The following is a 25990-nucleotide window of genomic DNA, read 5'->3' on the forward strand; positions in this document are numbered from 1 at the left end:
AACATATATTGTCTATATATTGTCATGTGGTAGAAAATATTTCTGCATAGCTTTTATGTTAAGGAAATTTTTAAAAAAATAGTGACTTCTGCAGACTTTCTCTGCCCCACACAGGGCAGTGATGCCTAAATCTAACAATATAGACTCTGACAGAAGGTCTTGGACTCCTGTGGGTAGTTAACCTTCCATCCAAATCCATCCACAAATGTTCCTGAGCTAGGCAACTCTCAAGAAAACAAGACATGATCTACCAACTACAGAATTATATGTTAGTAATTGTTATACCCTAGATCTTATGGGGACTTTAAAAATTACTACCACAATGGGTCTGCAGAGTTTAGGCATCTAACCAGCACCACTTGGTGCATTATGACAATGGGGTTCTGTTTTGCTTTACTATACAGTTGTATATTGGCAACATTTTAAATTCTTGGCACAGATATTTAAGTAAACTTAAAGAAACACGGAAAGCAAAAGAAAACACAAGAGAATCTTGAGTGTATAAATGTAATTAGGATCATTATTTTCTCCACATGCAGTTAGCAGGGAGTCATGAGCTTGGTAATGGTGAAATGGGAGCCATGAAAAGCTTTTGTGAAGCACTTGTAGATTCTTCCCCAGAGACTGCTGTCATTTCTTCAGACCCAGCTATTTTTATCTACCAAAAGGGAATCAAATTTACTTGTGCCTTCTCTCTGGGGACAAGTTAGGTTCTGGAACATTGATGAACAAGAAAGGAAACTTGTTCTCATCGCATGTTCCATGAGGCCCAGAGCCATGCCACCATGAACCCTAGGTTCTCATGAAGAATGCTTACATTTGGGTTAAAGCAGCTTTTTGGAAATTCATGTTAAATCCCCAAGTTGCAAATGTGCTTCCCAATTGAGAAGGAGTGAAATTTTTTGTGGCACCCTTTGTGTTAGCTTCAAACTGCAGAAAGAATACTAATGCCAGGAGTGGGAAATGTTCCTGAACCCAAATACTCTCAGTCCCCTCACCCACTGGAGGGCTGAGTACACATGGGCTATTTCTGAAATGGGACCTAGTGTTCCGTGGCTCCTCAAGTATATCGATAAATATCCATAACTCATAATAAAAGGAACACTACTGAGAGTCATGACATTACCACCCTGAACAGTCTCGGAAGCTAAGCAGGGTCTGGCCTGGCTTGCACCTGAATGGGAGCATTATGAGGTTCTACATGCCAGTGATGTTTACTTGCTTTCTAATAGAGCACAGCAGGGTGGGATATTGGGCATCATGACTGATACTACTGGGAAAAGGAGGGCTGGGAGGGCTGATGGAGCAGGTAGAGACAAATTGAAAAAAGCAACCTTCAAAATGTGCCTCAGTGACACCCTTCAGTAGGGACAATAGGATTGGGCATCTCAGTTCAAGACACTAGACAAGCATTGGTAAAGCATGAACATTTATATTTAATTTACATTTTAACAATTTGCACATAAATAACAATGTAAACCAGTACGTAAACATAAGATAGTTTGTTGTTCTAGCAAAGTAAAAAGCCAATAACTTTGGTCAGTTTTAACTCTGAGGAAAAAAAAAAAATAAAACCACTGTTAATTGTGGGCTCAACACTCACATGTAAGAGGCCTAAGGGGAAGTACAGATGGCAAGAAAAGCAATTAGTACTTGTCAAACTCCTCCCAACAGGAGGAAAACAATGTAAGTTCACAGAAAGAAAGCATATTTGGTGTCAGTGTCATGTCATGCTTTGGTTTACCTACAGTTAAGGATTATTTTCATCAAACACAGATGCATCCAGAAATGTCAGTTTTGAGCTGGGCTGCAACTCAGTGCTAGCTTGCTTGCTAGCGTGTGTAGAATCTCTGGTTTTGATCCTGGTAGGTGTTGAGAAACCCATCATGTTAGTCAACAGATAAGGCTCTTGGGATTCCCTGGAAGATTTGAAGTTTTCCTCTTTGTGTGTTGATATACAAAACACTAAACTAAACATCAGACTGAAAGAGTGAGGAGGTATCAGGGTTCCAAAGGAGGGGGATGAAGAAAGTAAAGTGGAGATGGGAAAATGATCTTTATTTTTGTGACCCAACTGACACAAATGTAGCACACAAAAAAATTAAATCGAACAGATGATGCTCAAAAGCAAAATGGCGTTTCTGTTCCTCCCTAGTTGCTACATGGCCCTTACCTCTACACCAACGTGCTATGGTCTCTGGTAGTAGGCAAGGTGGTGCATGAGCACCGTGTGTGATCGTGAGGTCATGGAGTTGTAAGCAGAATCTCAGAAAGAGGTTCCTTCTGCTCTTTAGGAAAAGTAGGTTCTTTTACATGGCTTGGCTCACAATTTAAGTGGTTATAAATATATTATATATACACATGGTATAGTGGTATAAATAGATTCATAAATATACATCATTCTTCGCTACACCTTGAACACCAACAGGTAACCTTTGGGCTTAGACGAGTACAAGACAGAACAACCCAGCCTACCATTCCAGAGCACACGCGCTCAGCTGAGTAGCAAGTCATGAGATAAGACATCACTTCCTGCACTCCTACTGGGTACACTCAATGAGGTAATTGTTGTTGAACAACTTTGCAATGCCCTTTCATCTTCAATTAAATTAATTATAAAATGCAAAAACACAAATACTGAGAACAGCTGAGTTTTACAGAAATTACAATTGATGTGTTGGGGATAGGAATGTTCATTACCCGCTTAACCTAAGATGACAAGAATACCCGTTTTTTTTTTTTATTTGTTTGTTTTGTTTAGCTTTCTGTTCATTTTGTTCGTATTTTAAGTGTGGCCTGAGCCTATCGACACCAAATCTTTCTTGGTAGGGCACCACCTTTGTGCAATTTTGACATTAAGAAACATAAACAAGTCAACAACAAAATGACACCCAGACTCAAGCCCCCAACCCCCCCCACCCACACACACACAATTATCTGTGCTTGAAGACAGATTCTCGGTGGTTTTAACATGGCATTTTTCTCTTCTTCACATTTTCAGATAACACACTGGGATGCCAAAGTCATGTGGCCACTCGGATTGGTCCTATGACATTGGAGATAGGAAAACCCAATGCTTTTGGTGGGACAGGCTGGCAAAGCCTTCCTGTCACTATTTTGGTAAAATTGTGGCAAGGAGGGGAAAAATAAACTATCATTGGAAACATAAAATATTTCCTTTCTTATTCCTTCCCTTCAAATTATTGCTGAGTAATTCTGCACACATATCCCCAACTTACACAACGTTATTCAAATGATACTATCCTCTGAGTCAATACACCAACCATATGACTTTGGCAATATCAAGACCTCATTTTAAAGCATTATTATAGAGAAACTTGGTCTGAAATCACATAGCTGTCTACTAAGTCTCAGGTATTTCAACAAATGTGCAGAAATTATCTACAAAGAATGGCCACAAGACAATAACATTTATACTCAAATTACAAAGAATTTTTCCAGTCATTGTAAACTTTTTTAATTATTGCTTTTTGAAAGATAAACTGTATAATAAATTATGAAGGACTATCATTGAAAAAATAATTATGGCTAGGCAATAGTTTTAGTAATAGGAAGGCTATGCAAACATATCCACACAAATATTCAAAATACACAGGTTCAAATATATAGACATGGCTGTAAATAAGTATATATATATATATATAATATGTATATATGTATATATAGTGAGTCTTTGCCTCATTTATGCCCTGAGATTTTTGGTAACTTTGGAGTCCTTCTTAAATTCCAGAGGTGTGGGGAACTACCTCCTGCCAGGAGATCTTTGCAGACCTGGAATTGTTCACAAGCAATTCAATACAGGCGCCCTGACTCACCAAGTCATAACCTAAGAAGCAAAGCAAAAACAAAACACTTCTTTTCTGAAAATCTTAAGGATCCATCGGTTCAACTGTTTCTTGTTTGACCTTTACAGGCACCAGAGGTAGTGGGTTGCTGTGAGGCAACTTCATGAGGGACAGGTCTGATGACTCATAGAGGCCGCACCCTGAGGAGAGGAGCCCATTCCCCATGTTTCTTTGTAAAGACACTTTCAGACCCGTTTCCTCTTTCTCTTTTCTGACCACAGACAGAATCTCATTCTCCACCATAGAGGTCACATCCATGTTGTCCTCCATGTCCTCAAGACGGTCAGCATTGTCACTAATGTCGAACTTTTCGATTTCTTCATTGATTCGGGTAAGATCCTCCAAAGGCAGCCCAGGGGCTGGAGCCACGGGACAGTTGCCCTTCAGGTGGACCTTGAGGCTGCAGAGATGGATGTAGCTCTTGTGGCATTGGGTGCACTTGTGGGGCCGCTCGCGGGTATGCAGTCGTTTATGCAGCTTCAGGTGCACAAACTGGGTAAACTTGGCAGGGCACACCTTACATTGGTAAGGTTTTTCTCCAGAATGCAGTCGAAGGTGGGTCTTGAGATTGCTTGTGCTGCTGAATCGCTTGTGACAGACCTAGAGTGTGGAGACAAAAGAATGCAGAGAAAGGATAGAGGGAAAAATCATTAAGATTAAATATTACCAGTAGTAAATATTAAATAAAATTACTGATATTAAATATTACCAATGGAAGGGGCAAGACAACAGGCCAATACCCAGCTACCTTGGAAGACCAAAAGCCTCTTAACGGCACTGGCGGTGTGGTAAGCAGTAAGAGGGAGGCACTGTTTCTCTGTGGTGATTTCCTCACCCACTGAAAGCTAACGGTGGCATCCACCCATCACTACAGCCTGTGAGCAGCTGCAGAGCCTCCAGGAGCTTCACAGGACCAGCAGCCTGTGGCCAGGCAGGTACCTTGTGCTGGCTGAAACATCACTGGAAGCCAACACTACAAATATTTTCTACCAAGGCCGAAAGCTCTACCCAGAAAACACTGCCCACCTGACATTCATGTGGCTTTTCTCCCGTGTGCACCAGGTAGTGTTTCTGCAGGTGAGCGAGCTGAGTGAAACCCTTGTTGCAGGTCTGGCATTTGAAAGGCCGTTCTCCACTGTGCACTCTCAAGTGAACCTGGGAAGAAGCCACAGGCGTTAGCTCTAGAGTTGAGATGAGGCTTACCACTTAAGTGTCTGTTCAAAGAGCCAGATGTGTGCGATGTAAGGCCTTTGGGAAAAGGCATCAAGACAAACCCACATTTTCAGCACTCAGCAGGCCGCACCCTCACAGCCCAGGCCCAAGCTGGGTCTCCTATAGCTCAAGTGCAGTTAAATACCTGCATCCCGGCAGTCAAGTACAACCCGCACAATGCCTGGAGGCCTACCTTCAGGTTGGAGAGCTGACCGAAGGTCTTGGCACAGACATTACACTCATACTTGATCTTGCCGTTCTGCTTCTTCAGCGGGTAGGGAAGGGTCTTGTAACCAGTCATGTTTCTTTTGTTTTTGATGAGATTCATGGCTCCATCAGTGCTGGGGGCTGCCATCACTGCTGAGGTAGCTTTGGGTTGTACCACGTGTTCGGACGTGGCTGCGGTTCCCGCTGTTGGAGAACCACTGGGGGGACTACTCTCGTCCTTCATGCTGGCGGCAGCCCCGGTAAGGGAAAAGGCACTGTGGGGTGCTGGGACAAGCATCTCTCTGGGGTGCTCCGGTGGAAGCAGCCTCCGGGCTCCATCTGTGGGCAGGGAACTTGGTAGGGAAGCTGGGGTGAGCATTGGATGAGGCAGGTTGCCTCCACCAAGGAGGTTGCTGTAGACAGGATACAACCTGGGGAAGAGGCTGAAGTTGTTGATGCCGTTGATGTTGTTCATGGTGCTCAAACCATTGGAACTTAGGCCGTAGGGTGGCAATAGGAACTTGGGGTAGTGAGCATTGTAAGAGGGGATGAAAGCTGGTGGGAGGGGGGCAGGTGTGTAGCCAGGGTAGGAGCCCAGGCCCTCGGAGCCATAGGAAGCATTCAAGTAGGAGTAGGAGTCCCGGGGTTCCGGGGGGCCAGGCACCAGGGGTGACACAGTGTTCCCAGGGCTGCCGTGGGGACTGGAGCTCTTGAGGCTCTGCTCCGGGCTGCTTGCCGGAGGGCTTGGAGTTGTGGAAGATGGAAGTGGGCTGTGGGTAATGTAAGTGGGTCTTTCTATCCCGTAGGCCAGGGACGCTTTCAAAAAGTCTTCCGGCAGAGGTGCCCGGATGGGGTAAACAACCCGAGGATAGAAGGGCATGTCAGGGCTCCCATTTTTCCTAAAGCCATCCATGTCCTTTTCTGAAGTGAGGGGTGAAATGTCGGAACGGTAGAAGTCCTTCCTTTTGGAGGAATTGGAGTCCAGTTTCAAGATTTCTTTCACGCTGTACTCTCTCTTGGGAACATTCTTTGGGTAAAGTTCATTTTTCTCACTACTGTACTGCTTTGGGTTGCTTTCCATTTGTGCTAAAATGAAGAAGAAAGGGCGGTTACTCAGAGACTGTGAAGAACCAAAGTGAAATCAGAAAGCATTCTCTCTTCTTGAGAAACTCCGAGCAGCAGCTGGCAAGGCGAAGGCTAGACAGACACCTGGCCCCTCACGCCTCTCCCTCCAGAGGGCTCTGGGCCACCCACTCAGAAGAGCTGCTCCATTTCCTCCAAGGGGAATGAGGACAACAACAAAAACCGGGAACAATGGCAGTAGCCTGCACCCAGTAAGCAGCAGCGCAGCTTCCATGGCAGCCTGCACTCGGCCACGGCAGCATTTGGACAATCTCGTTTTCCATTAATGCAAACTATGATAGAAAAGTGCTGTTCAAGCTGGAACTGTAGAGCCTTCACTCAGATGGGGTGGAAAAATACAGGGGTGGGGGCTGTCAGAGGTTAATAAGTCATTCTGATGTTTGCAGTTTACCTAAAGGAAATCGGCACACTCTGCAGCCTTAGATGGAAGATTCAAACTAGTTGAAGTAACGAGCACTCATCAATTTTCAACTCGATTCTCTTTAAATAAGGACTTCCATAAAGCCCTGTTCTAATTGCCTGTGCCAAACAGATTAAGGACACGGATGCTACCCTTTATGGCCATTGTTGGACAGCACTGGAATTTCACCAAGGTTCTGGTCTAACTAGGCTACCATCTGGGCTGGCTCCTGGAATCATGAGGCGTGACAGCCACCTCTGCCAAACCACAACAGGTACTTCCCAAGCCAGTTCAATTACTTACAGCACCAAAGAAAACAGAGGCAGCTAAGAGGAAAACATTTACTCCTAGAGACAGCATATATTGCCTGGTAAAGCTCAGAAGCAGTGAGGACATTTCTAGACTATCTACCGTCATCTGGCCCTATTACACAGGGAAGATGAGGGCCGCAGGAAAAGTCTCAGCTCAACTTCCCTCGACAATAACACATATGATACACAGGCTGAGCTCTGGTTCCTGGGGTGCTCCCTCAAAGAGGCACTCCTACACCCTCGAGTGTGCTGAGGGCAATGGGGGGTGGGCAGCACATGGGTGCAGGGGGTGGGATGAACATGTTCCAAGTAGAAGCAAGATTCTTGGCTTCTGCCATTGAAGATGTAGCAGATTCAGGATAACGTTTAAGACATGGGAAAAAAAAAGTATCCTTTGTACCCTTATAAAACAGCCCTGTTGGGCTTAACTTTAAGAGAAGGAACTCCAAGCTTGCCACCTGATAGGTCTGAAGGCGAACTAACTCTTTGGAAGCCCAGAAGTAAACCTTTCCAATTCATTCTGCAGGCTGACAGCCGGAGGGATTCAATTCCAGTTGGAAAGCCCTTTAGAGGATGTTATCTCCCGCAGCTGTTATCAGTTACCCCTGGGCAGCCAGAGCCCCAGAATAAACACAGTGGACAACACTATCAGGGAAGATGCTGGTGGGGTCAGTGATGGAAAGCTTGCTGAGGGAGAACAATTTCTCAAGCCTCTAAACCAAAATAAATATCCCCTTATCAGGCCAATATCAGTCTTTCGGTGAGGCCCAGCAGGCAGGAAGTTCAAATTGTCACTTTTGTTTTTTAAAGCTAAAATGGTATAGGAAAAGAGACAAGTAAGCTGGAAAACTGATAGGCAAGACACCCCACAGTCACAGGAAGGGATTTACTGGAGCTTGAGAAAAAAAGAAAGATAATGACATCGAAGCATTTCAGGTCAAAAGAAAGAAAAGGAGATTGTGTTGTGTACAATGCTCCTAACTCTGCCCCCCCCCCTTTTTGTGGAGGGGATGGGCCTTTTTCTGCAGCCTTGGTTGGTGAGGAACTTGCTCTGTCAACCAGACTGGCCAAGAACTCAGAGATCCACCTGCTTCTGCCTCTCAATTGCTGGGATTAAAGGTGTGCACCACCACACCCAACTCTGCCATTTTTATGTGGCAAATCATGTCAAAGCCTCATAAAGTTTGTGGTAGCTCCACCGTGAAAATTTAACAAATGAAAGCTCTCAGCATAAGGAATTAGGCTCTCTCTTAGTGCTGCGCCCATGTTTAACCATGTGTTCTTGCTACGCACGTCAGTTACTGAACTGATCTAAAGCTAATGGTTGAGTCAACAAAGAATTCAAAACTTCATTTTCTCCGTGACACACGCAAGAGTCGTGTTCAGTGTCTCTGTATTCAGAAGAACAAGCCGACAGCTTCTTCTGAAGGAGTATCTGCAGCCAACTGTCAGTGTCTCTAAAATACTTTACATCTGGAAATTATAGACTGTATATGAAGGTACATTTTTAAAAACTCTTCCTTCAGCAGCTGAGTAATCAAAGGAGCTGGTATCATTTCTAACTCTCCCACTTAGCAGCTTGAGTTAACATGAAAAGGAAAAATCAAGATCTGTTTTTGTTCTTAAATCTTAAATGGCTGTAGGCGGACAGAGTCATTTCAAGAGTAAGCTGCCTCTGAGGTTCTGAATGGCTTAATTATGCCGACTCACAATTTCGATCTATAATAAGCAGCCCCAAGACTACAAGAAAGAACCTAGAAGTTCTGCAGTAGGCAAAACAAAGTCTGTTTTCAACTGAAACCGAGAAAGCAGATTAACATTCAGAAGTCTATAATTTGGTCAACTGATTTCTAGATGGGTTAGTTAGATAGATAGAAAAAAATTACCAAAAAGATTGGGAGGGCCAGGAGGTAATAGTTCTCTTTTATCTTCTTCCCTCCCTTTTCTTTCTTGCCAGTTTGTGATTTCTGGCCACTTAACTTTCCTTCATCCCATCCCTATTCTTTCCTCCTGTGGAAGTCCTTAGGGAAGACGCTGGACAGACCTCTATTGTGCTTTAAGCACGGAAATCCAGCACAACTCATCCTGGACACATGCTCTCCCTCTGAGGCCTGATGAAATGGTGGAAATTTTCCTGATCACAGTTTCAATCATCAGTTACCACACCTGAGCCAACAGGTTTCACAATCGGTGGCAGGAGCCGTGTAGTGCGCCTGTATTGTTAACTCTTCCTTTAGTAGGAATATCAGACAAAGGAGGTGCTAACAGGACACTCGGGAGAATCCTGACTAAATCAAAAGGGAGAGCTGAAGAGCAAAGATGCCATTTCACAGTATGCATGGGCATTCCTCCTGAACACAAAGAATCAACGCTTGAACCAGGCATGGTGGGCACATGCCTGTAACCCTAGCATTTTGGGAGTTCGGGTGAGATCAGTTAAAGGGCATCCTTGGCTACCTAGCAACTTTAAGGTGAACCTAAGATAAATGGGGCCCTATCTAAACAGTAATAAAAAAACAAAACGCAAACATGGGAGGAGAGAGATGGCTCCCTTTGGCCAGGCTGGATGGTACCCACTGTGCTCAGGGCAGGGGTGCACTGTGCTGAGTTAAGGGCCCTGGGCACAGAACCTATAGTGGGATCCTATGGGAAAGGTGCTGAAACTGTGAGTTTTCAGAGAACTGAAAATTCCTGAGAGCCTGAACATTGTAGAAGGGGCATAGAGGCAGAAGCAGGCAAATCTCAGAGTTAGAGGCTAGCCTGGTCTACACAGCCAGTTCTAGGACAGCCAGGGTCACAGAAAGAAACCCTGTCATGAAAAACCAAAAATCAAACCTAAACAACCCCGCCCCCCCAACAAACAAAACCAAAACTTTCAAACCTTCAACTTTTTTTTGTTTTAATCAAAAAGTGGTCGTTTTAAAAAGTTCTATGAAGTTCATCAGTCCAACCCAGGACATGTAAGCATAGTTACAAGAAAGGTTAGAATCTTTTATTCTTAAATTGTTCTGAAATAATTGACTGAAATAAAGGAATGCTTTTTAGGCCATGACAGAAACTTTGGCCAAACTACAAAAAAAAAAAAAAAAAAAAAAAAGTAAAAGCTTATAAACCTAAGGAACCAAGAATCTGTCAAGATAAAGCGATGGGTGGTTACCGTAAGACTGATTAAAAGATGAGATTAATTCATTTTACCATAAGGAAGGAAGCTAAGATATGAAATCTTTCAGGGTTATTCACTGAGACTACTTGAAAAATTTTGACAGTTTTTCTAGAAACAGCCCTCCACATGAGAGCTTTATTCACAGGTATCTTTACAAGATTTCAATGACCACGCTAAGCCCTGACACATTATGGCATGAGGGACCATAGCCAACATGTTCAACATGTCCACACCGGTCTGCATTATGCCTCCAATTGCCCCCCCCCCTTGCATAAATTCAAATTGGAAATACGTTTCTTCCTGTAACTTTCTGAAGATTCAGAGTAGATCATTATATATATATGTGTGTGTGTGTGTGTATAATAAACATATACAATAAATATTTGATAATTAAGTTTCATAATAAGGTCTAGGGATATTAAAAATGTTTTCCTCTTCCTAGTCTTAGCTAAAGCCACCTACTTAGTCCAACAGGTGAGGAAGCCATATAATTAAACAACATGTTATTAGCTCACAGGGGCAGAACTGACATGACTGGCATTTTTCATTTTTTTTTTTTTTTTTGGTTCTGTAATCCACTTACTGAGATTCATCACTGTGAGCTCTCCAGGATAAGGATAGTTTAGCCTCTCTGCAAAGTCCCGACAATACCACACAAGAAGTTCCTGGTTGGCAGGGATGGGCTTAATGGTGTAGAAGTAGATGTTCATCCCGTTCTGACAGGCAGCCAGGTTTTGCTCGCGGGCAGAGTGAGCTGGATTCACGTAGCGCATCCAGTTGCTTTTCTCCTCATTAAAGCCATCGATGAAGTGGTGGAATTCCTCTCTGGAGTAGATCTGTCCCAAAGAGAGCAAGGATGCAGGGTCAAAGGCGGCTAGCCCAAAGCCAGGGAAAGCTCCCCCAAATCTCTCAGCATAAATGAACCACGAGCAAGCAACACGACCCATGTGATTCCAGCTCTCATTGCCTAGCTAGAGAAAGAACCAAATCACTGGTCTGGTGGGACCAGAATCAGAAGAAATTAGGTAAGGCGGGTTTTGTCAGTTACCTTTTCCATTTCAATTTTATGGTCTTTTTGGGGGGGGGAGGGGAGGGTTGCGGAGAGAGCGGGCAGATAGCCAAAGAATAAAACACAGAATCTCCTCTAAAGAACAGCCTGGAGTGGGTGAAACTGCCACCAAGAGGTACTCTTGTTACAGCAGCGAATAGCGAATGGGCACCTCTGCTTAGCACACTTCCAACTATGCTGACTTTTAGTGCTTTGAGTCACTGGGCAGACGAACAAGCAGAGGACTACGTCAAACTGGGTCTCAGCTTTTTTCTATGGCCTCTGTACTTGTGTTTCCAACACCTCCGCCTGGGGCTCAGACTCTGCAAACATCCTCCACCCCCAACTCTGAGTCCCACAGTAACACTTGTTCAGATGAATACTTGGAACCCTGCCTTTTTGTGGAAACACTGGGTGGGGCAAAGGTGAATTTCACCTGCCATAACAAAGCGAGCCACTGGCACAGAGGCCAGATTTGACAGTCTACGGAGAAGTCACTTCTCCTCTTGGTAAACATGTGCAGCCTCGTGCCTCTCTTTCATGCCAAGGGAGTAGAGATTCCCTGGTAGCTGTGAGGAGGCTGGCTAAAACGGCACACACAGAACCACGCTTTAGGGCTTTTGGAAAAAGAAGAGGAAAAGAAAATATATGGTTCGGGTAAAGAAGAACACAGAATTTGTCCTACCTCTGGCTAACAGCTGTACTCACAAAACTTGGTAAAAAGGCACAGTTAAGACAGGGGGGTAAAAACAAGACAAAACCAAAACACTCTTACTAAAACCAAGGGGTAATAAACTCACTCCTTAATCTTCTCCAGAAAGTTCCTTTCTTTGAAGAGGCACCACCTTCCTGCAGACCCCAGAGCTTTCTTTACACACAAGACAGTCTCCAAGAGGTGCAGTGCTGTTGGCTCACCCCAGAGAGCTCTACGGGCAGCAGGCTATTGCCTTAGTCTTAGCCACACACTGGCTGTGGGAGCAGTTCTGTATTTCTCTCCAACGTTATCAGAAATAAAAAGGAACTCTGTCCCTTTAATACAGGCAGTAAACAGCAGAATCAGTTTCTTTTAAGAGTGACTTCCTGTGAACTGTGAGGGGGATGTATGTGGCTTCATCAAAGCAGCCTGTGAGAGCTTCCGCGGTGTGTCTTGTTAAGAGAAAATGTAACAAGACTGGGCGAATTCAGCTATCAAGAGGGGTTTTCAAGTTTGTTTACTCTGACGCGCAAACTTCCAGGAACATGGGGTTCCAGCGCTCTTGCACTAGGGCGGAAACAGCTAGCCGCGGGTGTCTTGATCCCAGTCGGCTCTCCACTACAGTTTACTGTATCCTCACTTAAAAGCCGAACTGTGGGTGTCATGGAGTCACACACACTCCAAGAAAATAAAATCGTGCGTTTGTGCAACGCACACTGATGCCTGCCTTTCCATCTATTATCAAGAAGATTAAACACGTGCTGACTCATAGTACAGTTACAAGAAATGTCACTGGTTTCTCAACTTGAACATCTCTTTGACTGTGTCATTTGCATGAAACCCTTTCATTCCTCACAACAGATGTTCATATTCCTGCCCTGGAAGTCAGGCTCTTCCAGCATGTGAGGGGTTTTATTCCCCCGCTGTGTTTGTTGCATGTGAACCACTGATTTAATTCCTTCCTCCCAAGGAAAGCCTTCCACTTACTTATTATTATGATGCTGTACATCTTTAAATGAAACAGAACTGGGAGAGTAATGGGACACTCAGGCGTTTCTTGACTATTTTCAAAATGACAACGTATTAATGACCATGTCAGAGTGTCTTAATTCAGACCATTTGAGGCCGAAATTAGCAGACCTCTATGGCTCACATCTGAGAAGGACGATAAAGGTAAAAAGGCACTCATGTTCTTTATCCACTCCCAATTCAGATTTTACCCATGAATCGCATCTCCTAGGGGGCCTCAGAGTCCTTGCAAACCCTGGAATCCCAAACGCGACTGTATAGGTCCGAGCTTTTAAAGAGCTGTGCTAAGCCAAGTCTATCATGTCCCATCATGCGGGAATTTTCCTTATGCTTAGCAACTTAAGATACTGACTAATGTAACAGTTCTACAGTGCAGATGGATTTAAATAAGGACTTCCGTGCTCATTCTCTGCCCCACTAACCCACCTTCTACCTATCCTTTCCTAGTGACATTTCTCTTCAAGATAATTCATTTATGATAACTCTTCCATTCAGTTGAAGTGAACTCAGCAAGAAATCAAGAAAGGGTGAAATCTAAGGCTTGGTGACTCATTACTACTTCCTCGAACAGAAATGCAAATGAGCCTGCCCTTGAAGCAAGCAGCAAGCTGTTTCCTTTCATCACAAAGCTCTATGTAATGAGTTGCAAAAATCAAGATTCGCATGTAGTCCATATCTAACCACCTACAGCCAATATTTCCAAGCGGTTTCATCAAACTTGCTCAGAATTCCAGTGTTGCCTTGAGTGAGCCCCATTGTTTCCCATAACTGGTTGAAAAGGAAGTGACCCCGTTCTTTAAGTTCCATCTACCCCCAAATATTGAAAAGTCTTCAAAATGTTTCCTTACTTACCCGCCAAAAATATTTCCTGTTGGCGTTCTTGGGAACTGTGTCATTGGTGTAGATTTCGCCTATCAGGGGTCCAAACCTCGTTCCCTTCGGTATGTACTCCTTACTCACCACTCCAGTGACCTAAAGAGATTAAACATGAACTCATTACACAAACCCAAAGATGTCAATCTTGTTATTTCAGTGAACTGAATTGTCAGTTGATGACCTAGCAAGACATCCATGAGGCCTCCACAATTTATACTGCTTTATTTCAGGGATGCCATCGGTCTTTCAACATTATCCGGTCACTGAAAATAGTCCAGCGGATTGTTTGCTGGTGTCTGTGGCTCTTGCTTCATTTCTTTTCATGCTAGAAGACCAGGAGATCAGCATTCTGTTCTAAGAGAATAAAGCTGCGGAGGGAGATGTCAAGATTAGACCCTTCAGTTCCCTCCTTCTCCCTCAAACCATAAACACAGTGTACTTTAGGGGAATAAAAGAGTTTTAACCTCAGAAACCAAAATAATGCTCTTTAGTTCTTCCACCGAGGCCAAAGGAACCAGAAACCAAACACATTAAGTTTTTTTTTTTTTTTTCATTCCAGATGAGGCTTCCCCCTCCCCTTCTTTCCCTCATAGCTTGTAAGGGCTCTTTACTAGAAGAAAGATCTTTCAAGTAACTTTGTTCTTCTCTAACATCTACTCAATGGTGGTCAGAAGTCCCTCTTTGAAATGGAATGTGTAATGAGGAGACTGTGGCTTCTAAAAGATGTGGCTTCTAAGATCTGAGGAAATGACCTTTTCAGACTGAAGCCTTCATGCATTGCAGCTCTGAGGGGTTTACTAAAGAAACATGTTAAAACTATGGCAGCTCTTCCTTGATCAGAACTTTTATTTTTAGGGTAATTTTTTTTTTAAATTAGATACAAACTAGGAAGCAATTCAAATGAACTCTAAGAACTAGTCAGAGTTCACATTTCACAGTAGAGATTTGTTTTCTCAATTTAAATTTTGTTATGGTTCAAAACAGAAAGGAATACCTTACTGAAATGGCCAAGGGCAGTGTAAAAGATAGTATTTATTTCTACTTTTATTTTTCTTGGTGGCGCTTATATAAGTATATGCCTGAAACAGCAGGTGGAGATAAGTGAATTAATGCCTGTTCAGATGGTTTGTGGTGGAAGCCAGGACTTTGGTCACACTACACACTGGTACCTCATTCAATCCATCAAAAATTTAACCTCAGTCTAATAGGGAACAAACAAACTTACATAGCTTGGACAGAGCACTCTTTCTCATGTCGGTTTTTTTTTTTTAAATCATCAAATGCCCCTTTTCTTGGGCAATCTAATATTTAATATACAGTTAATGGTGCATTCTTGAGACAGGAAAGGGGTGGAGGAAGAGAAAAATTTCTATACTCAATACAACTCGAAACACAGTTGGTGAGTTAAAAGTGTTATTTTTGGTCCTATATGAATTTGTGGCAAAGGTCTGAAAAAGGCAGATGTTCATGTCCTCTGCTCTCATTTTATCTGTCTATGCTTCCAAGAACACTTCATCATTGCTGCTGTCTGTTACAGGCCAGCTTTGGAGAGACAGGAACATCTCAGAGCAGAGACTCTGGAGATGAAAATACACACAGAAAGCCTGGCTAGTCTTCGCTGGTCACGGGCTTGTTTAGGACAAATTATTGAACTTACTTTGTAAAACTCATGGAATTGTCTTCTATAATACACAAATTATTAGACATTTACATTTGAATGCTTATTCCATAATATTAAAATGCCAAACAGGAAAAACAAATAATGCCATTTGTCAGTGAGCCAATAATTAGCAGCTGATAATTTCAACATATCCACTTGAAAGCAGTAATTTTGAGGAAGGCACTCGACTGGTTCCTCAACTTGGTTTTAAATTACAGCCTCCTGTAGATGGTGTCTTCGGAGTCGGAGCCTGATTACCAACAAGGGGCACTACACTGAGGTCACAGTTTCTCTTCCAAATTGCCGTCCCTCTCCCTCCAGAATGGCCTCTTGGTTTTCACCTATCAGTCTTACCCTAAGAAAACACATTTTCTTGTGGCCAAAAGGAAGTTAATTAGAATCTTGTTCCTACAACCGAAGAATGTGGGGAAGGCATAAGCTATCTAGCGCCTCTCATGCACGACTATGGACTCGGCACTGTGGATGTTTACATCAGTATTGGAAGCACCTGCCGTCTATAACCTCACAATCACAAATGAACAGACGACACGAGAACAACGAAAGAGCAAGTAGCCTTTTTAAGAAAGAAAGTACTGGTGTGGCTTCCTATCTCAGCTACTCTGAAGGCTGAGGCAAGAGATTGGTGAGTTCAAGGTCAGTCTGAGAAATAGAACCAGACTGAACTTTGATCTTAGGTGATTTTTATGAATAACGTAGAACCTTAATAATTAGCATTCCTACTATAAACAGAGCTGAGAGGTACAGAAAAATGAACACCGATAGACAAACAAAGACACACAATTCAGCGTTCTGGGATTAGAGGAATCCTGTTGCGTCGAAGTCACACATCTTTCACTAGCCGGGGTGGACGCCTCTAATCATAGTATGAAGGATGCGGAAAGATCACCGGCTTCTGGCCTGTGTTCACACTACAGACATCTCAAGATTCTATCTCAGAAAACAACACCAGCCCAGCCATCTATATCCACTCTAAACTCAGCATGCTAATAACACACAGCAAACACCTCCGTGTCAAATACACGTCCGCTTTGTTAGTCAAAGAAGACATAAAAACTGCAGCTCTAAGATGGGGACAGGAGCCAAAGCTGTTCTTAATGGAAAGTAGAAAAATCAACGTAGAGGCCTCCTGGTCCTAAAAGATCCAGATGAGTATAGCTCAACCCCACCTCCCTAACCCATTGTTTACAGCGTTCTATCCTAGGATCGAGCAAATGGTACAGAGGAACTTGGCCTGTGCTTTGAGCAGTACAGTGCTAAAAACACTAATTAAGTGTGTGTGTGTGTGTGTTCACCTAATGCAGGAAAGAAACTTCACTGGAACTGACCAGGGTCCTAAAGAATTACTGCTGGGGACTGGCCGCTATGTGCCTTCTATAAACCTATCAGTAAGAGAAAGAGGCCTGCAAAGACTGCCCATGCTTCATCTGCCCCTACAGAAGCCCTTCACGCTTGCTTTATGTACTGAGCCGACCCTTCTGCCACCTGGGCACATCCGTCTCTGTCAGGGCTTTGGCTATAGAACACAAACTGTCTGGAGCTTCGAGACAAAAACCAGGGCTTCTTTTTAACTTTACAAAATAAAGTTTATTAACAGTTCAGGATGAAATGAATGGGAATATGGAATGAAAATTCGATACTAAGGACAGCGTGGGTTTGTTTGTTGACTTTTAAAACAATCCACCCTTTAGATAGTGTGCAATATACACGCTGAAGAAAGCACAGAGATTTGAAAGAGACACTATTTGGTTCCCAATGTTGTCCGAGCTTCCGCACTTCAAATTAAGAGTATTTTAATTGCTTGTGATCTTTCTGCTCCCCAAATCTCATCCAGCTAGATTTTTTTCTCTCTCTATTTTGACTGTAAGGACATAGATGTCAGTCTGTATTTTGCTTTATTTTTCACAGGAATGGACAGGTGATTTTGAAAGGTTTCCAACGTTGTTATCTCTCTGTTAAAGGAAATGCGGTAATGCCTTGCCTTCCACTACCAAATCAAAGAGTTTGGAGGTGGAATTGCATGTTATGGTGAGATCCTTTCCAGATGGCTCACCTTAATAATGGACCTCAATCGGAATGGACACCAAGTCCTTGCGATCTGCCCGATGCTTGTCAGCACTCAACTCCAAATCAGAGTCTCAGAGGAGCCAAGTGTTCCTGGAGGACAAGCCACCCCAGCTGACAGCAGAAACCTGGCCTGGACACTATCCCTAAACCTCCAATTGACTTGTCTGTCGTCAAATACTCGCAGATTATTTCAGGAGGCCGAGGGGAAACTCCCCACAGAAGAATAACCCCCCAGCTTAAACGTTCTCAAAGTTTTAAATAGCACGTCTGTATTGGTTTTAGATCTGGAAATAGGAAGTAAGAACAGCCTCGATAAAAAGTGCGGCGTGATTCTGAGCCAGATCTAAAAATTAACGTTAAGATCAGAAATACAGCTTGTATGTTTTGTTTTTAAACCAAGGGGGTGGGGTGGTGGGAAGGTGCTGACACATAGCACAAATTCATAATGAAAAATGATCTTGCTAAAAAAAAAAATTCCCCAGGATGTCAGCACACAGTACATAAAGTAACAGCTTTTGCTATTTTAATGAAAACATTTAAAGATGACTGAGATAAATCAGTCAGATAAAACCTGCACGTAGAGAGAAAGGCCCTTTCCCTGTTTCCCCGGCTCCTGGGACTCACAGCACTAACTGAACAACGAAAGGATGGTGATGTATGTAAACATTTCAGCGAGGCTGGCGCTTCTGTCCCGGTGTGGTTTGCATCTATCATGCCCATAATGGCTCAATTCTCTTTCACCACCCCTAAGGAGCTGTCCCAAAGTTCAAAACGGGGGTTGGGGGGGGGGGGGCACGGGACTGAGACACACATTTTGGTGTAAGCATGAGACAGGATGATATTGAATTTTGTTTCCTGGTTGCTTTTGTGATGAAGAGGTACACTACCTCCTATTCAGCTGTTCCACCTAAGTAAAATATGGACAGAAGGACAAAGAATTCCAACTTCCTACTGCTACAAAGAACTATCCTCAGGAACACAAGTACTCTCTCTTCCTGGTTGCTTAACATTACAGAAATGGGGAAGAATTCAGCAGAAAAAAAAAAATAGGCTTAGTAAAAAGATAAATAAAGCCACAGTGACACCAAGAGGGACCAGAGGAGCATGATCTAGAAACACCTGGAGCAACCAGAGAAGTTTGCTTCCAGTCTGTGCCTGACTGTAACGACATAGCCTTTGGGGAAGTTGACTATCTCTCTGAACCTTGAACTAAATGATCTAATAGCAGAAGTCCACTCAGCCATGATTTTCAGTAGAATGACAAAAATTGAAAAACTTAAAGAACTGAACCGAGAAGGACATTGTAGGGTAACAAAGCGGGGACCCACAAAATGGGGTCTCTACTTCTATCCTGATAGGCTGAAAAGACAACAGGACATGATTGACCCTTTTGAGTGGACAGATATTTAGTCAAACATGATGCGGCAAAAAAAAAAACGGACTACACCTTTTAAAGCCACAGCCAGGCCTCAAACCCCCAAACAAATGCTACATTGACTCCAAGAGCTATCGGCTCAGAGGCTTCTATTGCTTTCGGGAAGAGGTATAATTAAAGCTGACCTCTGGGGTTACAGTTTTTAGGGAATATTTATATACAAACTACAATTTAAATGTTTTTATATAAAATCTAACACCATTCTCCCATCAGAAAGAAAACAAGGTGACGCTTTAGTGAAACTCAAAGCTGAATTCCTCTCTTTAAGTTTAGATCTCTCTCCCCCTCCCTCCTTCTTAAAAACATTGAACTCAGACACACAAACAGGAAAGAGACAAAGTATTTCCCGACTCGGGGACTTTCACATGCTGCTCCTTCGGGAAGGAGGAAAGGGATTCAGCGTGGCCATACTGAATACCCCCAGGAGCAAATCTGGGACTTTTACAACACAGGACCCCCTTTCACTGCCCCCTTAAGACAGTAGGCATCAGAACCCACTGTGGGTGGTGGTAATGGTGGGAAGTCTGCTGAGATTGATCCTCAGCAACTTGGCCCCTCAAGAGAGCAACGGCCAGAGGTAGAGTCTCAGAGCAAGAGGTGGCTCTGCAAATCACTTCCCAGCCACACATCTCACCGGCTTTAATTGGTATATAAAAGGGTAAACACAAATCAGGTGCTCCTCAGTTGCTTGTCCCTTTGAAACAACAAAGAGGGTACCCACTTCAGAAGCAAGTGGGCCTGCCAGCCTGGCCAAGGCAAAGGAGCTGCCTCAGGTAAACAGTGGTTAGTGAAGTCATCCTGACAGAGGACACTTTTACATGACCCTCTTCCTTCCCGGTTAATGCCATCACTTCAGTTAATAAACATGTCAAGGTTTTGAGAATAAATTTAGAAACCCAGCTAATAAAGCTGGCTCGTTAAAAGAGAAGAAAGCCATCTCAGGAGCAAAAGGAGACAAAAGAAAACATCTTTTTCTCAGAAAATTTCCTTTAAAGTTGTGTAGGACAGGGCCCGTGTGACGAGGAGCAATGCAACTCCTGTACAGCTCTGCCCACCAGAGCTGCAAGTCAGCTCTTCCAAGACATGTCAATTTGCCAAAAGATTTAACTGTTTACTAATTAGTGCAGAACAGCTGACGGGAGGAGGAAACCAACAGGAATTGGCTTGAAGGGAAAGCGATGTAAACAGCGGCTAGAGCGATCAATTATTTGCCAATACATATAAATACTCACAATGCTCACAGAGAGCAGGGGAACTAACCCAAGTGCCAGTCAGTCTTCAATAAGGCAGAGGCTTACCTCTTTGCTGTTGCTGCTGGCATACTTGAAAAGCAAGTTCCTTGGTAAGGATGCCTCTGCTTGAACAGAAGTACCCCTGTCGGCGCTGGAATCCCAGGGGTGGTCATTCACTATGTAGGTACACTTCTCTTCAAACTCAGCCTCTGTCCATAAAGTCATATCAGCTTCCTCCATATCCATTTTCATGATCCCAGTCCTCTCTGCTAACCCTTGAAACTTCACGGAGCTGGAGCTATACTTAGGGGCAGCCTGGAAGAGAAGGGAAAGGCCTTTAATCCCCATTGTCCGGCGTTCCTGTGGCTCCCTCTGAGAGGCTATGACTAACACAGTAGTCTGAAGACTTTAAAAGCTGATGGAGTACTTGTACAGTTGAGTAAGAGTCCAAAGCCGTATAAAGCAGACTGCCTTGAAGAAGCACGATTTTAGAATGCAACCCTTGGCTAGGGGGAAAAATTATATATATTTCGGCAACTCGGGAGAAAAAGAACAGCTATCTTTGAGCAATCCTTGACTTTACCTCTGAAGGCAGAATATGTTGTGGGCGCTGCTGCGTCCTGTGTCCCGGGACGCCTGGGGTCATGGCCGCCAGACCCTCAGTGCCTTGGAAAAGCTGCCTCAAGAAGTGTCACAAACAAGGAGAGGAAGAGGAAGGAGCGCTGTCTGCCTCTGAATGAAGCTAAAAATGGAAAGCGCGTGTGGTGCAGGAGCGGAACCCAGCCTGCCTTTTCCAAATGGGGAAGACTGAACTTTCCCACCAGCTCCCTATGCGAAACAACTTTCAAAACAACTGGGTTGTCGTCGTCCCCCCCCCCCCCTGGCGCGCTCTGTCTCTTTCATCCTCCAGCAGCGAAGCACGAGAGGGATTGCATCCTGCCAGCATCAATGAGTACCAGCCTTCCCGAGCTCTCATGGACCACAGGAAAAGAGAAATGGGTGAAGGGTGCTGCAGCCTTTTTGGATCGGTGGTCATTTCAAGCCAGAGAGGAATAAAAACAAAATATAAAAATATTCATAGAATTCCCCGAAGAGAATTCCTTTAGGAACTCTCGGCTACAAATAGCACTTTCCATCTAAACGTGAAAGTGCACAAATTCCCAGAAGTCACTGAAGGGGCACAGCTTACTGTAACTAAGTCATACAGAAGACGCGGGGATCCTCCTGGAATCTGCCCTCGGAAAGAGTGCTTTCCAGAGAGGAAGAACAAACGCAACGCATTCCCAAACAGACGCGGCGGATTAAAAATTAGGAATAAGGATATCCATGTAAGAACACGCGCTAGGAAAACGTAAACACTGCGGGAGCCCCTCGAGGTGCTTTTCACATTTCCCCACATCTTCCCTAAATATCATGCTCCTGGGGTAGGGGTGGGGGGGTGTTTAGTTGTCTTTGCCCCAGTTACAACTTGTAAGGTCATGTTGGACAAACGATGTTAAATTTAATAAAATTGAAAACCTCAGCCAACCCGGGATAGTTGCTTTGCTGGCAGCGGGTGAGGAAGCGGACTAGAACCACTACTGAAATTTCAGTGAATTGACAATTATGTCTAGAACTGAAAGGGTTAATGATTCATACGGAAAAAGTCTTTTAAATGTTTGACAGTGCTCCGCGCATTAAAGCAGAAGCCTTGGTTTCTGCTGCGGCTGCATTCTTAAAATAAATAAATAAAAATAAAAAAGAAAGAAAGAAAAAAGAAAGGAATGAAAAGTTTTCAAATCAGATTAAAAACAGAATCCAGTTCCTTACCAAGGTCGTACCCACACGTTTTTCCAAAAGAAGATCCAACATCTGAGATAAGGTTCGCTCATGTCCACCCAGTCCACATCCTCCCGCGTCCCGGCCGGACTGAGCAGCACTGATGCGCACCTCGGCAGTCCCTCCTTTTCTACGGCCGCGGGCCGGGCTGGCTCCGGGCGGACAGGTGCTGCGCGCTGCTCTTGCGTCTCAGCAACACTGGAGGGCCGAGTGTCACGGCAGCGCTGTCGCTCTTCCTCCTCCCTGCCTGCCGCAGACTTTACCAACTGACGGGTCTGATTCACTCCTACCAGCCGCCGGGATGGGGGCGTGGCCGCACCTGGACGGCCCAGCCGTGCGGCGGGGTTCAGGGTCCCCCCTCCCCCCCGCCGCCCCCGATTGCGAGCCGCCGCAGCTTCCTCTCTTGGCAAGTGGATTTCAACACGGACTGGGAATCTTCTTACTTCCCTTTCCAGGCGCTTGCCCTCCACGTTTACTCACGCTGCTGCGCTGCGATTGTATTCTAAGTACTCCAGCTCGCCTGCTTCCTGTCGCGGCAGAATGGGGCGGGGTAGGGGGGGGGGGAAACACTCCTCCTCCGAAGAAAACCCAAATCACCTAAACTCGGTGTCTCAGTTACAGGATCCGACGTAGTTGGAAGAACAGAGTTAAAGTATTTTGGTTTCACATGCAGCACAAGGACGCTGTGGTAGTCCTGGAGTCGTTGCCAATAAAATAAATATTCTAAGGCGTTTCTCCTCTACTATTTAAACATGTAGAATTTCATTTTTCCTTCTCACTGGATACATTCTACTTGGGTAGACCTAACTTCCTTCTTTCAACCATTTGGAAATAGGGAAACAGGAAAAAGTTATGATCGTGTATACTGGGTTTGTTGTGCTTATACCGCTCATCTCCGAATCCGCAGCCAGGCTTCTGAGGATGTACTACAGGGCAGAGGATGAATGGCTCACAGTTAAAAGGGGGATATTGAACTGATCACTGTGAGTGGAAAGCTGTTGGAGGCAGTAATTAGTGGGGCTTGTTCTGAGCCTGGGTGGCTTCTGCCTCGGCCCCAGTCAATCCTCCGGAGAAGGAAGGGCATCCTGTGATGATGGCATACAATGTCCTGTTTGTTTATTATTAAGAGCGTGGACCTTGCATTCCTGCTTCTCATTACAAAACAAACCAGATGCTCTACTTCCTTCAATGGTCTTGTGCCTTCAGCAAGGAATCCTCTAATTCAGAGAAACAATGATGCAAAGGCCCCATTTATAGCTGGCACCCCATCACTATGCCTGTTTAGATCACGGAAATTCAAGTCGTCCACTTTTCCTGCTTGCCTCATCACAGTTTTTTGTTTGTTGTTGTTTTGTTTTGTTTTTTAAAATCAGCTTTCCTTCAATCTTAGGCTGCGGTGTCTTTTCTAGTATTTTAAACACACGAGACATCCATACCCGCCCACATCATCCACACCCACATTCACACACCCAGACCCAACCTAATGATACCAACTTAGTCATACAATGAAGTGGACATTTGAGTATTTGTTTACAGGAAGAAATGAAACACAGCAAAACAAAACCCCAACTGAATCATAAAGACAGGCCTGTTTATCTTTAATTTTTCTTCCAAGAAACTTTCCCAGAATTTTTGGAAGGCGGATGGGATGGGGTGGGAAGTAAAAGATTGTATCGCAGAAAAATGGTATGTACATCTAAAATATCCTTGTACAAACTGTGTGTAGTTTAGAACAATCAAATTCCCACCGGGGGACGAGAGTAGCCCACACTCTCCGGGGCTATAGGTCCACCTGTTATTACATGTTTTGCCAGAGGGGGCGCTAGCACCAAGAGGAAACAGGCTGTACGCTTGCTCTTGTGAGGGTGGTGTAAAACTGAATGAACAATTCTTAGGAGTTCTCAGAAAGGTCCAAGTGATAATTAAACAAAAGAAATCCAGCCTTCTGCAGAGGGTTTATTAACTGATGCTGAGTCAGCACCACGATGGACAGAAAAACAATGTAGTCATCCCGAGGGCTGGCCTGCTGCTAGCTGTCTCCACTGCCGATCAGTTAACACGTTTTTTTCACTTCCCTTTCAGGATAAGCTCTGCTCCTGGGCCACAAGAGACGTGCAACTGTCAGTGAGTCCACGACAGCGGCGCAAAGGGATAGGCAAAGGGTGGCAGGCAGGGTGGGAAGAGGGCTATTTTAGGCCAAATATTTGCTTTAATGACTGGAAGATGCCAGTGAATCAACTCACGGTTAATTAATATCAGCCTGCACTCACCTTCTGAGGTGGTGAAATGGGCTTGAGTCTAGGGAGGACGCAAACATCAAATACCAGTGTGAGGCTTAGCCAGGCAACCCTAAAATTAGTTCCAGGTGTTTCTGCTGAGTTGGACAAAGTCATAGGTGGAACTATCAGGAAAGTAGATTTTGGGAATACAGTGTTGGAATACAATGTCCTTGTAGTGTTTACTTCTTGTTTCAAAGAGATGAGAAAAAAGCCAAATAGCTCTAGGCCAATTTTTGATAATGATTATGGAGTTCAGGACAGAAAATGATGTAACTTAAAATGAAGAGCCCAGAAAAGGAGAAAGGAAAATGGAAAGGAAGCAAGATCCATATTCAGAAAAGTTATGTTCATATTACAGTACCTAGGTGTTGTCCAGTGCAGAACTGCTAGGCAGGTGAGAAAGGGGCCAGTTGTGAGAATCACCCAGCCCTCCTGGACAGCACCACAGGGCTATCCTGAATGTGGACTAAGGGCTGGGAGTTGCTCGCGCAGGGACAATGCAGAGAGAGCTGAGGCTGCCACGCTCTGCAATCTTCAATGCTAAAATGTTTGCTCTAAACAATCCCTGGGCCCATCTTCAGTCACTGTGTCTTCTCCAGGCTTAGGACACCCAAAACTCCCCCAGCAGTTGCCTTTATGAATCGGCCTTTCCCAGCTGGAGTTCACTCACAAGGACTGTGAGAATCGGGTAGCCCATCGCAAGCAATCCCCAAGCTCTGTTCTCAGAAACCGTGCTCTTTCTTCTGATGCATCATCACAAGCCAACTTTTATTCAGTTTCAGCGCCTGGGCCAGGTTCCTGCCCCCTCAGCCTTGGGTGGGTTGGGAATCACTAGTGGGCCAGACGGCTGTATGGGGCAAAGGACTATTGTAGCTATTGCAGCATGAAGGGAGACTGAGCACCAAATCTGGAGACCGGGCTCCACTTGGGTTAAAAAAGCCTTTTTTTTTTTCCCTAAGGAAAGTTTTTAAAAAAATGGGATGAAATATGCTCAAGATGAAACAAGTTTTCATTTTCTAATTCAACTCCTGCTCTAACCAAACAAGGTCAATGACAGGCTAACCACATCAATAGAGCACCCCCCACCCTCTTCCCCACTCCCTACTCACCCACCCACTCTCAACCCCCACACCCATTTCCCACTTCCTGTAAGTTAGGCATCTTCATGCTGGTAAACATTTGGGGACCAACTGTAAGCCTGAGCCTAAGAGAGGGGCACTGTGGCTTTGAAGCCCTCCCACATGTCTCAAAGCCAGGATGAGAACTGGAGGGGCATTTGGTTTTTAAACTCTCACAGCCTTTTCAACTCAAGTCACTGGGCTTGGCTTCTTTGGCTGCCTTTCTTTTTCTTTTCTTTTTTTCTTTTGAAAAAAAAAAAAAGAAAGCTGGACAAGAAGAACAAGTACGTGTGTGAGCGAGAGAGAATGTATGCATGACACATGCTGTATTACGATGCGGAGTGTGTGTCATGGGTGTGATATGTGTATGATATGTTTCAGTGATGTGTTAAATCAATTTAAAAATAGCATCAG

General features: G+C 44.3%; 1 protein-coding gene across 2 annotated transcripts; it reads right to left on the reverse strand.

Moving 5' to 3' along the window:
- Positions 1–1422: 1422 nt before the first annotated feature.
- On the reverse strand, positions 1423–22403 carry Prdm1 (PR/SET domain 1). Of its 2 annotated transcripts, XM_041653916.1 has the most exons (8): positions 22171–22232; positions 20789–20867; positions 20428–20676; positions 13926–14045; positions 10886–11138; positions 5272–6371; positions 4893–5021; positions 1423–4466 (listed from the first exon to the last, which is right to left on the reverse strand). In XM_041653916.1, the coding sequence occupies exons 1-8, from the start codon at positions 22230–22232 to the stop codon at positions 3891–3893; spliced, it is 2568 nt and encodes an 855-aa protein (XP_041509850.1). In that variant the 3' UTR covers positions 1423–3890. The 2 variants fall into 2 exon arrangements, with proteins under 2 accessions (XP_041509850.1, XP_041509849.1); XM_041653915.1 differs by lacking the exon at positions 20789–20867 and having other exon boundaries at positions 22171–22403.
- Between the last annotated feature and the right edge of the window lie 3587 nt (positions 22404–25990).

This window comes from Microtus oregoni, unplaced genomic scaffold (genome assembly GCF_018167655.1).
Source record: "Microtus oregoni isolate MIOR12 unplaced genomic scaffold, Mior012 000006F_ref0000085, whole genome shotgun sequence".
Classification (NCBI taxonomy): Eukaryota; Metazoa; Chordata; class Mammalia; order Rodentia; family Cricetidae; genus Microtus; species Microtus oregoni.

Excerpts from the sequence above, each read along its gene's own strand:
- Prdm1 (XM_041653916.1), bottom strand. The coding sequence starts at position 22,232 with ATGAGCGAACCTTATCTCAGATGTTGGATCTTCTTTTGGAAAAACGTG. Across the intron at positions 14,046-20,427 it reads CCAGCAGCAACAGCAAAGAG|GTCACTGGAGTGGTGAGTAA; the intron begins GTAAGCCTCTGC and ends TAATCTCTTTAG. Across the intron at positions 6,372-10,885 it reads GCTCACAGTGATGAATCTCA|CACAAATGGAAAGCAACCCA; the intron begins GTAAGTGGATTA and ends TCTTCATTTTAG.